The 14,993-nt window shown below is 31.7% G+C and overlaps 1 protein-coding gene and 1 pseudogene across 1 annotated transcript; one reads left to right on the top strand and one right to left on the bottom strand.

Moving 5' to 3' along the window:
- Positions 1–436: 436 nt before the first annotated feature.
- LOC104879506 (uncharacterized) lies at positions 437–2,314 on the top strand. The gene is made up of 3 exons (XM_019219785.2): positions 437–1,444; positions 1,540–1,774; positions 1,854–2,314. Exons 1-3 carry the CDS (start codon positions 1,142–1,144, stop codon positions 2,312–2,314), a joined length of 999 nt encoding a protein of 332 aa, XP_019075330.1. The 5' UTR covers positions 437–1,141.
- A 2,244-nt stretch (positions 2,315–4,558) lies between these two features.
- On the bottom strand, positions 4,559–6,135 carry LOC100266359 (stearoyl-[acyl-carrier-protein] 9-desaturase, chloroplastic-like; annotated as a pseudogene).
- Positions 6,136–14,993: the final 8,858 nt, after the last annotated feature.

Genomic DNA, 14,993 nt, shown 5'->3' with positions numbered 1-14,993 from the left:
TGACAGGACATGGTTACAACTCTGTAACCAAAACTTTTGATTGGCCAGCTGAAAAATGGGAAGAATATCTACAGGTAGTTTTTTTTTATGGATTTGAGTGAATTTTAAAAATAATTGTCTTATATATATGTATATATGACTAATTTGTTGTTTATCTTGTAAAATAGAAATATTCAGAAGCTAAACAATTCCGTTTTAAACCATTAGCAAATGTGGAAGAATTAGAGGCATTGTTTGGAGGAGTGTTAGCTACTGGGTCTAAAAATTGGAGCTCTAGGGGAGTGATAGCTTCTGGGGCTGAGGAATCATCAACACATTCTACATCTATGCCTAGCGAAACTTCAATTAGTTTAGAAGAAGATGAGGATTTGCCAAAAAATACTAATGATGAAGCAGAAGGTTCTAAGAAAATACAGAAGAAAGGAAAGAAAGAGCAAACTCAAGAAGAAATGTATAGAATAGTGAATGTGTTGGAGAATTTTGAAGGACCCACAGTCAAAGAATGCATGAAGATTTTGAAGAGGCTTTTGACTTATGAGGATCCATTATACTATGTAGCAATTAATGCATTTTGCAAGAAGAAAGAGTATAGAGAGGTGTGGATGGAGATGGAAAGTGACGAAGAGCGAATGAGATGGATTCAAAGCTTGCGAAAATAACTTTTTAAATATTTGTTTTAGATTTGTGGAATGCCTAGGGTATATGACTTATATGATGATTTTAATTTGGTACTTTTGGTTTGTTTGTTTTGGATATTTGATACATTTAAACTTTTCCAATTATAAGACTTTCTCTCTACATTTTATGGATATTTGTTTTGGATATTTATTACTCATACATTGTTATAACTATTTGATTATATTGTTATGTTTTTATTTCATAACTATTTTTTTTTATAATAGATATTCTTATGGAGAATCCTTCACATCACTCAAATAGTTCAAGTTTATCATCATCAAGTGAAGATGAAGATACAAAGTTAGAAGTGACAAGAGTTTTAAAAAGAAGATTGGTTGTGTTGTTGCTCAAATTATTGAGTGACTCATCCATTAATAAGGAATGAGTCTCTACTTCATCATTTACAGGTTCACTTTTCATTCAAGAGCTTTTAAATGGTTCATCTAGCACATGTTATGAACTAATGCGGATGGAAAAACATGGATTTATTTCTCTATGTCACATGTTTCGAGAAAAAGGATGGCTTGTTGACAGTAAACATTTGAATGTTGAAGAGAAAATGGCCATGTTTCTTATGACTATTAGTCATAATCTTCGGAATCGATTGATTAAGAATAGATTCCAACACTCAAGTCAAACAATTCATAAATACTTCCATGAGGTTTTAGTGGCCATGGTGAATTTCTCAAAAGAGATGATTACTCCTCCATCATTCAATGATAGTTCAAATGGTATCTCCAATCGTCGGCTAAGACAAATTTTTAAGGTACATTATTTTTTATTTCTAATTATTCATATCATATTTGTATTATTCTCATATAAAAATAATTATTTATATTTTAAAGAATTATTACCATGTAGGATGTTGTTGGTGCAATTGATGGAACTCTTATCCATGCATGTATTCCCACTAATCAACAAGTACCTTATCGAGGTCGTGGGAGAGGAGAGTGTTTTCAAAATGTTATGGCAGTTTGTGATTTTGACATGATATTTAGGTTTGTTGTTGTTGGATGGGAAGGAACAGCTCATGATTCAAGAGTCTTGACAGAAACTATTCGTAACCCGCAACATAATTTTCCAATGCCCCCATCAGGTAAATATTTTATTTTCATTTTATTTAATATAATTTGTATTTATTCATTATAATAATCAACTCAATCCTTTTTTTTCAGAAAAATATTATTTAGTAGATGCAGCATACACACACACTCAAGGTTTTATGACACCATATCGTAATGTGCACTATTGGTTGAGTGATTTTCGTAGTGGTGGTAAAGCTGTAGGAAAAGAGGAGATATTCAACCAATGTCATGCAAGATTAAGAAATGTCATTGAACGTGCTTTTGGTGTTGTTAAGGCGTGTTTTCCAATCTTGAAGAGAATGGCACCTTATTCGTTTACTACTCAAACAAAAATTGTCATGACATGCTTCTCCATTCACAATTTTCTTCAACAAATCTCAGTTGCGGATAGATTATTTTCTGAATATGACAATGAAGTGGAATTGGAAAGTGACAATGCCAATCAAAATCAAAACTCAACTACAAGCAATTTTTTTGCAGCATCTGATCAAGAATTCATGCAACAGTTCCGAAACCAAATCGCAAATGAACTCTTTGAAGTGTTTAGTTAACTTGTCATTTTTAGCTTTTTACCATTGTAAGAAATGCAATGTTTAGATATTAGCATAAAATGTGATGTCTTCGGATATTTGAAAATATGTACTTGAATTGTTATGTTTTTTCATTAATTTGATTTAGGTTTTATCAATCCATTATTTTTCATATTATTAAGTTTAAATATTTTATTTTAATTATATAAAAAATAAATATATTAATTATTTTTTGTAAGAATGATAATGATAAATTATTTATTATAGCAATTTTATTATTTTGAACTTTTTAGAAATAAGTTAAATTATATTTTTTTAATACATTAAAATATTAAGATATTGGTTTTTAGCATAAAAAAAAAAAACAGCTTAATACTTAATAGAAATAAAATTTTAAAAAAACAAACAACTTAATGCTATTAAGCATTATTTAGTATTAAGTTAAAAAAAAGTTCTATTTAGAATTAAGCCAAAAAAACAAACGCCACCTTAGTGTTTTAGCATTTTCCTTAACTTTTTCATTTTTTTCCTTTTCCTAATACTTTCATAGAATTAAACACAACATATGTTGGCATTTGGTTTACAAATTATTTCTTTTTAAAAATATTATTATTTTTTAAATAAAAAAAATAGGGGTGCAACTTGGGTGGGTTAGCCTAACCCAACCCGATGTTAATAAATTGTTAACAATTTATCATACATAAAATACATAATACCATAATGGATCATAACAGATAGTGATCAAGTTTCTCATCTCCCTAAAACGGTTTTTTTACAAGTGTAAAGGAGGCTTAAGTGTAAAAAATAAGTTCATGTTTGACATCTATTTTTTCTAATGGTTTTATGTTCTCCAAAAACAAATTAAAAAAAAAACATATTTGAGAATTACAAAATCATTTTCTATTTTCTATTTTTTATTATTAAAAATAAAAATTATGATGTTTTTAAAGAATGGATTTTAATTAGTTTTAATCTTTTTCACTTGCTTTCTAATGACTATTTAATATATATATATATATATATATATATATATATATATATATATATATATATATATATATAAATATAAAAAATAATTAAAAATAAAGCATCATATATAAAAATTATTTTTAAAATATATTTAAAAACATTAAAAATAGGTTAAAAACATTTCAAATTCTCAAATTTTTGTTTGTGGATACATGTTTATGGATACTAGGAATTTTTATTTAATGCCTTCCCGGAGAATAAGCAAAGAAAATCATTTTTTATATTTGAATTTTCAAAAAAAAAAAATGTTTTCCAAAACAACTAAAAAATATGTTTATTTGAAACTTGTCAAATAGGCCTTGTATCAACGAAAACCAATTTTTTTCCGTTATAGTTGGGCCTAGCCCACTTTCATAGCTACGGCCCAATTCACAGACCACCATCTAAAGTGCAGTTTGGTTACTTCACTTTTGGAGTACGGTTTTTGGATCATCTCCCAAGCATTAGTCTCAGATTCTCTCTGCCAACCCTTTTGGTTGCCGAGAAAGTATAGGAAACCGAAAAAAGAGAGATCCATCTAGTCAATTTGGCTGTTAAGCTTCTATTCATGTTGGTTGTGCCTTAAAAATGATGCATACATTTGAGCTTTGCTTCCGCCTCTTTTCAATGAACATCGGCAAGATCTATCCATTCATAGAATATTTTGGGAATCAAATGAATTTTCCGAGGAACATTTTCGACTAAAGACACTCAATTGGAGGCAGAGGTGATGGTGGAAGCGATGGAGACGTTGGAAGATCTGGGACGGAGAGAAAGAGAAGGAAACTTCCCGGGTTGAAAGGTAAGGGGGTTTAGGTTGAGATTCATTTCTGGACTTTCACTTCCTCTGCTTTTCTTAGGTTCAGTTTGCTACTTAGATGCTACACATACATGGCTATAGAAATTGACGACATTCGATGAAACTGCCCCATTTCAAGAAATTCATTAATTAGAAAAGATATTGCAGGAAGGTTCAGGCACTGAGATGTATATTATGAACACAAAACTTTCAAAGGAAAATTTTGGCTCTCTCACTGGGGCTGCATTTGCAGTTATCAAGGAGCCATAATTTCCTTCTCCACTACCTCTCACCACCACCGGTGCTGAGCTCTCCTTGATTGGAACATGTACAGTGTCCTATCATTTCCTTTTTGCTAAGGATGTTTTTACCAATATCTTATAGGAATTTAAAAAAAAAAAAAAAGCACTGCTCCAGTCCAAATGATGAGATATGAACCAAAACCCTGGTTTGTAGGATTCTAAGAAGTGATATGAGATGAGATCGTGATTATTAAAATTGAGATAGAGAAACATAGATGGCTTAAACTTGTATATTACAGGATAGATCTTTGAGGACACGACCAATCTTTGTCTTCCATTTTGCACTCAGAGCCTCACTTCTCTATCCAAAATCCAACTGAAAGGAATGGTGGGTGCTTGCTTAGCTTTTTCTTGAGCTCTCTCCTCCAGCTTTCTCAATCTTTGAGCTAACCCACAAACGTAATCCTGAGCTTTTCGCCCCTCACTAGAAAGCCCAGTTAGCTTTTCCACGTTCCATCTCTCCACAGAGAATTCTAAGACATCAACATAGTCCTTGGCAGTATACACACCAAGCCTCTGAGCAACTGCTGAGAAGTGCTTAAAAAGGTTTTCATCACATCCATCATACATCAAGAGGCCCGGCATGGTGATTTTCTTCCTCATCCTGTCTGCAAAAGCCAAAACAGTTCCATTGGGATCAATCTCAAAGAGCTTTTCCACTATCTTGGTGTAGGCAGTTTCATGGCGCTTCTCATCTGAGGCTATTATGCCACATATTTGAGCCAAGCTCTTGTCCCCATGTTGATTGGCGAGCCTGGCAGTACTGCCATGGGATATGAAGGTTGCCCTTTCTTGAAATGAAGTATAGATGCTGCCAAGGTAGGGACTGTTATCATTCTGAGCATCCTATGAAAAGATGGAGAAGAAGAACTTGAGTTCAAGAACTAGTGAAGATTGTGACTGACTACAGAAAAAAAAAAAAAAAAAGGGGATGTAGCAAGAATCTCACCATTCCAGCCCCAATCAAATACTGAATCGTCTTCGCGATTTGTTTCATGTCTACTCTTCCAGACAGATAGAGATACTTATTAAGAAGGTCACCGTGCCTGTTCTCTTCAGCGGTCCATGCCCTTGTCCAAGTTGCCCATGAGCTGGGGCTTGCCCCTGTTTCATCACGAATTCCATCAGTGATATTGATCTGTGTTTGGTAAGTTGGAAGGGCTTCTTCAGTGATCATATGTCCAACCAAAACCACAAAGTAGTCATCTGGGTTCCCCTTAGCTCTCTCCTGCAGCTCCTTGACTTGCTCATGAAATCCATCAGATGCAGGATCAGGCAGAAAATCCTGAGGTTGCCAACATTTCTCAACTGGCTTCAGGTGAATTAAAACTTCTCCTCAACCCAATTCTCCATGGATTTGAAAATCTCAATCTTGTGTGGTGGCATTGAGTGGGTTACTTGCACCTTGCGAGGAGAGCTAGAAGTCTTCTTTGTATTCTTAATCTCCCTACATTAAACAGAAGAAATTTGGATTAGGTACTTACAATTCGGATCCGTCTTTTCACAACGGTTAGACACTACTGGTTAGGATGAAACAATGAACATAGGCACTAGCCATTTTCTACTAGATGGTATGCAGATTCCGTAAACTTTTGTGAGTGAAGAACACACTCACCTGGACACAGAGCGGTGCATGGAGGCCATGGAGAATTTGGGAGATGTATGATAACCCATTTGCAGGAAAGTAAAAGAAAGCAAGGGAGTGAAATTGAGTGCCATTTTCTGACTTCACTTCCGTGTAATCTGGACGTCAGACTTGGATGCTAAATATATATATATATAGAAATGGATGTTCTTGGGTGGATTTAGACATATGGAAAGGCAACTTGGAGGAGAAAACCCTCATAAGAGCAGGTTGTTTAGATAAAAACCCTTGAAAACCTATTATGCTTCCTTGTTGGAGTTTTAGGGGAATATAGCCATTTTATAGAAAATATATAAGGTTTAGAAATATTTTGTTAAAAGGGATGAAATAATCCCTAAATCAGAAATCTAACATTTCTCATGTTTTTATTGAAAAAGTAACCCATTTTCGACATAAATGTTCGTTTCTATTTTAAGTATTTACATATAGGTTTTAAAAGAAATTATTATTTTTACTAGAAAATAATGAGGGCATTTTTATCCAAATGATGCCAAAAAATAGTGGGAGGTTAAATTTTAAAATTTGGGTTTGGAGAGACCTTTTTAATCAAATAACCCGGTTTAGAAATATTTGGTTAAAAGGGATAAAATAATCCACAAATCGGAAATCTAACTCTTCCCATATTTTTTCTGGAAATCTAACCCTAAGGTTTAACCTTTTTGCAAAACTTATGTTCAAATTAGCCTCTATATTGCCACATAGGAGCCATGTTATAAATTTTTTTTTTTTCAAAATTTTAATTAAAACCTCAATTGTCAACTAATGCTTCATTTTTTTAACTGAAGTCATAATTAGCAATTGAGGCTTTAATTGTTTTTTTCTTACTTTAAAATTTAATTAAAAAATATTAAACTATTGTTAAAATTAAAAATATATACTTAAATAATAAAAAAAATTATATATTTAAACTTAAAGATCTAGTATTACTTCAATAAAAATAAATTGGTAAATATAATAATAAATAAATACTTTATTTTTCAATAAATTAATAAACTTAAAATCATAAAGTTACACGACATATAAATAAGATATAAAATTATAAAATTTATTAATTTAAGTTATATCACATGTAGTACCTGCTACAATCAGGGACTGACGTTCTTTTTTCTCACTATATAAATATTTACTAGGTATTTTTTGTGACTTTGATGAAAGTACTAAAAATTATATTTTGTAGTATATTTTTTTAATTACTTTCATTAACTAATTTTGAAATGTATCTTCAAGGCATATATGTTGTGTGTGCACAAATAATAGTCTTTTTTTTACATAAAATTATAAACATATGTTTTAAAATAATACAAAATCTATATATAGAAACTTAGTATACTATTATTTCAATAAAGATAAATTTGTCAAAATGCAAATAAATTAATATCTTAAAAATACAAAAAAAATAAATATCATAAATTAATAAATTATATAATTTTGTATCTTATTTATATATCATATAACTTTATTATTTTAAGATTATTAATTTATTGATAAATAAAATATTTATTATTATTATATTTATCAATTTATCTTTATTGAAGTTATATTAAATCTTTAAGTTTAAATATATAATTTATTATTATTCAAGTATATATTTTAAATTTCAGTAATAATTTGTAGTTTAATATTTTTAATTAAATTTTAAACTTTAAAAAAAAAAATTCAACAGAAGCCTCAATAGTCTCACTTACAAATTACGGTTTTAGTTAAAAAAAATGAAGTCCCGATTGATAATTGAGGTTTCAACTTAAATTTTGAAAAGAAAAATATCTTTTATGATATGACTCTTATATGACAATGAAGGAGACAGTTGAACATAAGTTTTATGGAGGGGTTATACCTTACATTTTTATTTTATAAAAGGACTATTTTGCCCCAAAAACTCAACTTGCTTGTTAATCGACGTTTTAATCAAATTCTATGCATATTTTCTTTCTCTTAATTCAGCCCAATCCTAGAAAATCCTTATTTTTAATTGCTAATCTACTAATGCTATGCATATTTTAAAAAAATTATTTCTCTGAAACGTATAGTTAGAAAACATTGTTCTATTCTAAAGAATCAAAAATCGTTTTCAAGAGTCATTGCTAAATATGTTCCTGAATTCAAGAAGAAAAAAAAAGATTATTTTCAAACATTAAAATTATACTGCTACAAAACAATTCACTATGTTTTTAATTCCTTTTAAAATTACTACCAAACACTGCAAACACTTTTAATAGTACTCTAATAAATTCCACCATCACCAATATTCAACTACCATCCACCCCACATTTTGTCTTCGTCTCCATCAAGGCCCTTTTTTACTCCTCTAGAGTAAAAAGGCTTTGCAACTTTACCACCATCACCATGCTCAACACTAAAGATAGATCTCGTGTCTATGTTTCTATCGTAGTTGTCTATTTATTTTTTCAATCATTATATGATATGTTTGTCTATTTTAATTTGTCTATGTTCCAATCATAAGAACTTATTCATCTTTGAAACTACTGTAGGGTTGATGTTGCTTTTTATTTTTATTTAAAAAAAAAACCCTTAGAGATGAATTAAGGTAGAAATGAAAGTATAAGGGTAATTTTTATAATTTATGAGAGTAATTATTGAAGTAGTTGAAGCTTGTATAAATAAGATTTGTTGACATAAGATTTTACTTTTCATGTAAGAGCTCTTATTTTAAAAATAAAAATTGAAAATGTGTTCAAAAACAATTAATAAGTTAATTTCAATCATTAAAAATATTTGATAAAATGCATAATATTGCTAAATATAACTTTAAATAATAAGTTAAAATAAATCATTTTTTCTAAATCCTAACTATTTTTCACCGAGTTTGTTCTTGTATCTTCCCCCACATTTATTTCTCATAATCTCATAAATTAGTTTTTTAATTAATACATTAATTAAAATTTAATTAGAGATTAAACTTATTGACTTTATTTATTGGTTTTTTTTTTCTGACTCACTTAAACCCATTTAAAATTATTATTAAGTTTAAATTGAACACATATTTTCAAGCTTAAATGACATGATAATTAGCTAAAAAGGAAGAAGGATCAAAGAGTAAGAAAAATTGTTATTGATTTAAAAAAAAAAAAATCAAAATAATTTACTTTTTTTTTTTAGAATAATTAAATAATTTGAGAAGACATAGGTTTTTAATTGATTTTTTTTTTCATATTTTTCATAATAAATCAAACATAAAAAAATAATTTTTTTAAAAACATTTTTTGAGTTTGTCAAACATCTAATTTCTATAAGAAAGTGTGAAACTAAGGTTTGGTCAATCTTGATTTTGATGATAACAAAATAAGGTTTAGAACTAATGATTATATTTCAAGTGTGATTAGGCAAAATGATTTCCAAAGTGACAATCACAAAGACAAATCAAGCCAAGGAGAAATCATGAAGAAGAAAACCACCTCAAAGAAAAAATGTTTTTCAAGATTCAAGCTTCATAAGATCTCTTTGTAAGGTTATTGGTGCACTAGGATTTTCATGCATTACATTCTTTATTTATGTACCAAAATCATCCAATAGTTATTTTGTTTTAAATATCTTAAGAATTGGATGATTTCATGTTTTCAACTAAAACCTTGTGTTAAATGTTATTCAAACTTATTTTAAAAGGTTTTAAGTTGAAAAAGTTGGGTGTTGAGCCAAAAAATGCCTCAACCGGTTCAACCGGTTGAGGAACTGGTCGACCGATTGTACTTGTCCGGTCGAGTACCGGTCGAGGGAGGCTAAAAAGTTTCTCTCTCTCTCAGTAGCCTTCTCTTCCCGATCGAGGTAATTCTCTTCCTGGTTGAGGTCCGGTTGAGGCCCAACGGTCACTTGTCAAATATTTAATGTTAACGGCTAGTCAATCGATCGACTCCTAACTCGACCAATTGAACCCCCAAACGGCTAGTTTGGTTTTTCTCTTCTATAAAAAGGCTCTAATCTTCATTGTTTAAAGAGTTTAACCTTCCCAAACCTTCTTGATTATATTTGAGCCTTGGAAAAGTGTTTTTGAGTGCACCATTGTTCTAAAACTTGCATATCTTTAGTGCACCTTTCAATCCTAGTTTTCTTGTATCATTTGAGTTTAAAGTTCTTGTACTAGGATTTTTGTGAGATCATTTATTTGTAAACCTTTTAGAGGAAGTTTCTCAAGAGTGTGGTATCTCTTGAGAAGTGTAAAGGGTGCTTGGAGCTAAAAGTCCAAGAGGGTGAATTAGAACTATGATCTAATTGTATTGCTTGAAGGTTTGGTTTGGAATCCTTGAATTAGTGGAACCTCAAGCTTGGGATTGAAGCTAGAGGAGAGTGGATGTAGGTTGGGTTGCGTCGAACCATTATAAACTCTTGTGTTTGCATTCTCTCTTCCCTACTTTTTAATTTTTATGCAATTGTCTTTATATTGCTTATTATATACTTGCAAATAATTGTCTCTTACATTCACATAGTTTAAATTTGCAAAAAGAGATCATCACCTTATTCACCCCCCCCTTTAGGGTGATTACCATAGGTTGAATTAGCCTAATATTCCTAACAGAAAGTATTTTCAAATATTAAAAAACGCTTCTAAAACTCTAAAAGCATTATCAAACAAACCCAATATAACTTACAACATCACTATCACCATCATCAAAACATTTTGAATTCTCTCAAAATCAATTTTAATTCTAATAGTTCATTTTAGAGTCATTTTAATAAAGTTAAAAGTGTTTTTGGATATTTGAAAACACGTCTTTACAAATTAGATGTTTGAAAAACTTTTAAAAATATAAAAAAATCACTCAAAATATTATTTCAAATTTTTTTTTATGCAATCATTTTTAAATGACAATATTGATATTGTAAAAGAATTATTAAATATAAATAATTTTTTTGTATTAGATAAAATAAAAGTTAAAACATAGCTTCTATAAAAAGCAATATTTTTCTACCTTTTATATCAAGCTTTTTTGAAAAAAAAATAAAAAGAAGCTTTTATTGAATTGAAATATAATTGGCTTTTCAAAAGTCCAAGTGATTTTTTTATTTTTAAGAATTAATTAGTTAAAAAAGATGAAATAATCCCCAAATTTATGAATCTAATTATTCTTATATTTTTATTTGAAAAATAACTCATTATTGACATAAATGTATTTTATTATTTTAAATATTTCATGTAGGTTTTAAAAGAAATAATTATTTTTACCAGAAAATAGGGAGGACATTTTTGTCAAAATAAAACAAAAAAAATGATTTTTTTTGGAATTATAGGTGGGAGGGAGGCTTGAGTGTAAAAAAATAAGACATTATTTGATAATTATTTTTTTATAATAGTTTTATGTTCTTAAAAAAAAAACCTTTGAGAATTAAAAAATTATTTTCTATTTTATATTTTTAAAAATAAAAAATATAATGTTTTTAAATAACATCTTTTAATTCTTATTTCAGTCTTTTTTAAATAAAGCACTAAATATTAAAATTACTTTTAAAACATATTTAAAAAAATTAAAAATATGTTAAAAACATTTCAAACTCCCAAACTTTTGTTTTACAAATCATCATAAAACAATTTTAAAAAATTATTCTCAAAAATTATGTTTTCAAAACCATTGTTGAAGGATGTTTTTGGAAACCACAGTTTATTTTTCTAAGAAATGATTTTTAAAATATGCTTGTAATATATATTTATGGATACTAGGTTGGGAATTTTTGTTTAATGCCTTCCCGTAGAATAAGCAAAGAAAATCATTTTTTATATTTGAATTTTCAAAAAAAAAAAAAAGTTTTCCGTTATAGTTGGGCCTAGCCCACTTTCATACCTACGGCCCAATTCACAGGCCACCATCTAAAGTGCAGTATAGTTGTTTTGACTTTTTTGGATCATCTCCCAAGCATTAGTCTCAGATTCTGTGTTTGTTTTTCTATCATTTTCTTGGAAACCAATCATAAGGTTGTCGTAGCCAATTATCAGAGCGAGAGCGTTGTTTATCATCGAATGACGCAATTACTTGCATTGAAGGTTAACCTTGTACAAATCAGCGAACAAGTTGCTGCCTTCACTTTACCGTATTCTCCCAACCCGTTTGGTTGCCGAGAAAGTATAGGAAACAGAAAAAAAAAAAAAAGATTCATGCGGTCAATTTGGCTGTTTGGCTGCTATTCATGTTGGTTGTGCCTTAAAAATGATGCATACTTTGGGCCTTTGCTTCCTCCTGTTTTCAATGAACATCGGCAAGATCTATCCATTCATAGAATATTTTGAGAATTAAATGAATTTTCCAAGGAACATTTTCGACGAAAGACACTCACTCGGAGCCAGAGGTGATGGTGGAAGCAATAGAGACGTTGGAAGATCTGGGACGGAGAGAAAGAGTAGGAAACTTCCCAGGTTGAAAGGTAAGGGGGTTTAGGTTGAGATTCATTTCTGGACTTTCACTTCCTCTGCTTTTTCTTAAGTTCAGTTTGCTACTTAGATGCTACATTTACATGGATATAGAAATTGATGACATTCGATGAAACTGCCCCATTTCAAGAAATTCATTAATTAGAAAAGATATTGCAGAAGGGTTCGGGCACTGAGAAGTAAATTATGATCAGAAAACTTTTAGAGGAAAATTTTGGCGAAGTCCTATCCACGAATGTTGTGGGTCACTTGCTATCGTCTTTGCTTTTCCTATTACCGAATCGACCCTTTTTTGGGTCGGAGCAGAGCGCTAGCTTTTGGCTCTAAATTATGTACAGAAAACTTTTAGAGAAAAATTTTGGCTCATTCCCTGGGACTACATTTGCATTTATTAAGGTGCCATAATTTCCTTCTCCACTACCACCCACCTGCTGAGCTCTCTAAGCCAGGGATTTTTTTTTTTTTTTTGCTCAAGCTTTGCCACCTGGACGTGTATTGCCCTCTGGTTGTAACAACAATTTCTAGGAGATGAGTGATACTGGTCCTTGAGGGTCTTGCACCGAGATACATTTTGGCGGCTGATGCTTAACCATATTCAGGGAAAGTTGGATTAAATGATACAGACAAAGTTGACATGGCATACGTGGTTATTGCTGATCACTTAAGAACTCTTTCTTTTGCTATTGCTGATGGATTTTGCCCAACTTAGAGCACTTTTGACTCGTGGATTGGGTATGGGTGGAAATCCACTATGAAGGATGCTACTGTTACGGTGCTTGCCCGTTTTAAATGATCAGAGTGAGGTTGAATTCCTCTTGACATGCATGGTTGTCCAAAGCTCCTTCTAAAGCCCTTGTTGACATCCCAGATTCATCCACCCACATGCATGGGAGCCATGCAAACCCGACCATCATCTATACCCATTTCTTTTACCTATCACCCTTCTCATTTTCCAAATTTACATATCTATCACGTCACCACTAATCCACTTCTCATCACCCTTCATATCTCTCATATACGTCACTGTTAGGAATATTAGGCTAATTCAACCTATGGTAGGCAATATAAATACAATTGCATATAAATTAAAAGAGTAGGGAAGAGATAATGCAAACACAAGAGTTTATAGTGGTTCGACACAACCCGGCCTACATCCACTCTCCTCTAACTTCAATCCCAAGCTTGAGGTTCCACTAATTCAAGGCTTCCAAACCAAGCCTTCAAGTAATACAATTGGATTATGGTTTCAATTCACCCTCTTGGACTTTTGGCTCCAAGCACCCTTTACAATTCTCAAGAGATATCCCGCTCTTGAACAACCCCTTAAGTGATACCCCACACTTGAGACTTCCTCTCAAAGATTTACAAATAAAAGATCTCACAAAATCCTAGCACAAGAACTTTAAGCTCAAATGATACAAGAAAACTAGGATTGAAGGGTGCACTAAAGATTTGCAAGTTTTAGAACAATGGTGCACTCAAAAACACTCTTCCAAGGCTCAAATATGATCAAGAAATGTTTGGGAAGGTTAAGCTTTTGAAACAATGAAGATTAGAGCCTTTTTATAGAAGAGAAAAGCCAAACTAGCCGTTTTGGGGTTCGTCCGATCGAGCTAGGGGTCGACCGGTTGACTAGCCGTTAGCATTTAATGCTTGGCAGGTGACCGTTGGACCTCGATCGGACCTCAACCGGACCTCAACCGATTGAGGTTCATCCTTGACCGGTTGAACAACCGTTCTGGAAGAAAGAGAGTTTTTTGCACCCTCGACCGGTTGAGCTGGGGGTCTACTCGGGCCTCGACCGATTGAGCTGTGGGTCAACCCGGACCTTGACCGGTTGAGTTGGGGGTCGACCCAGACCTCGACCGGTTGAGCTTGCGGTCGACCGGTTCCTCACTCGGTTCAACCGATTGAGCCATTTTTTGGCTCAACACCCAACTTTTTCAACTTAAAACCCTTTAAAACAAGTTTGAAAAATATTTAATATAAGGTTTTAGTTGAAAACAAGAAATCATCCAATTCTTAAGATATTTAAAACAAAATAACTATTGGACGATTTTGGTGCATAAGTGAAGAATGTAGTGCATGAAAATCCTAGTGCACCAACAACCTTACAAAGAGATCTTATGAAGCTTAGGTCTTGAAAAACACTTCTCTTTGAGGTGGTCTTTTTCTTCATGATTTCTTCTTGGCTTGATTTGTCTTTGTGATTGCCACTTTGGAAATCGTCTTGCCTAATCACACTTGAAATATAATCATTAGTTCTAAACCTTGTTTTGTTATCATCAAAATCAAGATTAACCAAACCTTGGTTTCGCAGTCACCATACCTACCATCCATCATTCATTCCCTACACCTACCACACTCATTCATCTCTCTACCTTCAACCTTGCTCATGCCTACCCAGCCAGACCACTACTCGTTTCCCATGCGTACGTGATCACCATGCAAGGGTCACCCTAAACCCTTCTCCAAGCCCTCCATTTAAGTCCCTCTTCTGTCATATCTAAGCCTTGAGTAGCATCGCTCCATGCCAAGTTCACCATCCCCAAACATTCATACCCATTGAAGCT

This window comes from Vitis vinifera, chromosome 5, assembly GCF_030704535.1.
Source record: "Vitis vinifera cultivar Pinot Noir 40024 chromosome 5, ASM3070453v1".
Classification (NCBI taxonomy): Eukaryota; Viridiplantae; Streptophyta; class Magnoliopsida; order Vitales; family Vitaceae; genus Vitis; species Vitis vinifera.
Note: the sequence above shows the minus strand (reverse complement) of the source record. Positions and strands in the feature narration are given on the sequence as shown.

Coding starts and splice junctions, on each gene's coding strand:
- LOC104879506 (XM_019219785.2), top strand. CDS start 1,142: ATGCGGATGGAAAAACATGGATTTATTTCTCTATGTCACATGTTTCGA. Junction 1,445..1,539: donor GGCTAAGACAAATTTTTAAG/GTACATTATTTT, acceptor ATTACCATGTAG/GATGTTGTTGGTGCAATTGA. Junction 1,775..1,853: donor TTTTCCAATGCCCCCATCAG/GTAAATATTTTA, acceptor CTTTTTTTTCAG/AAAAATATTATTTAGTAGAT.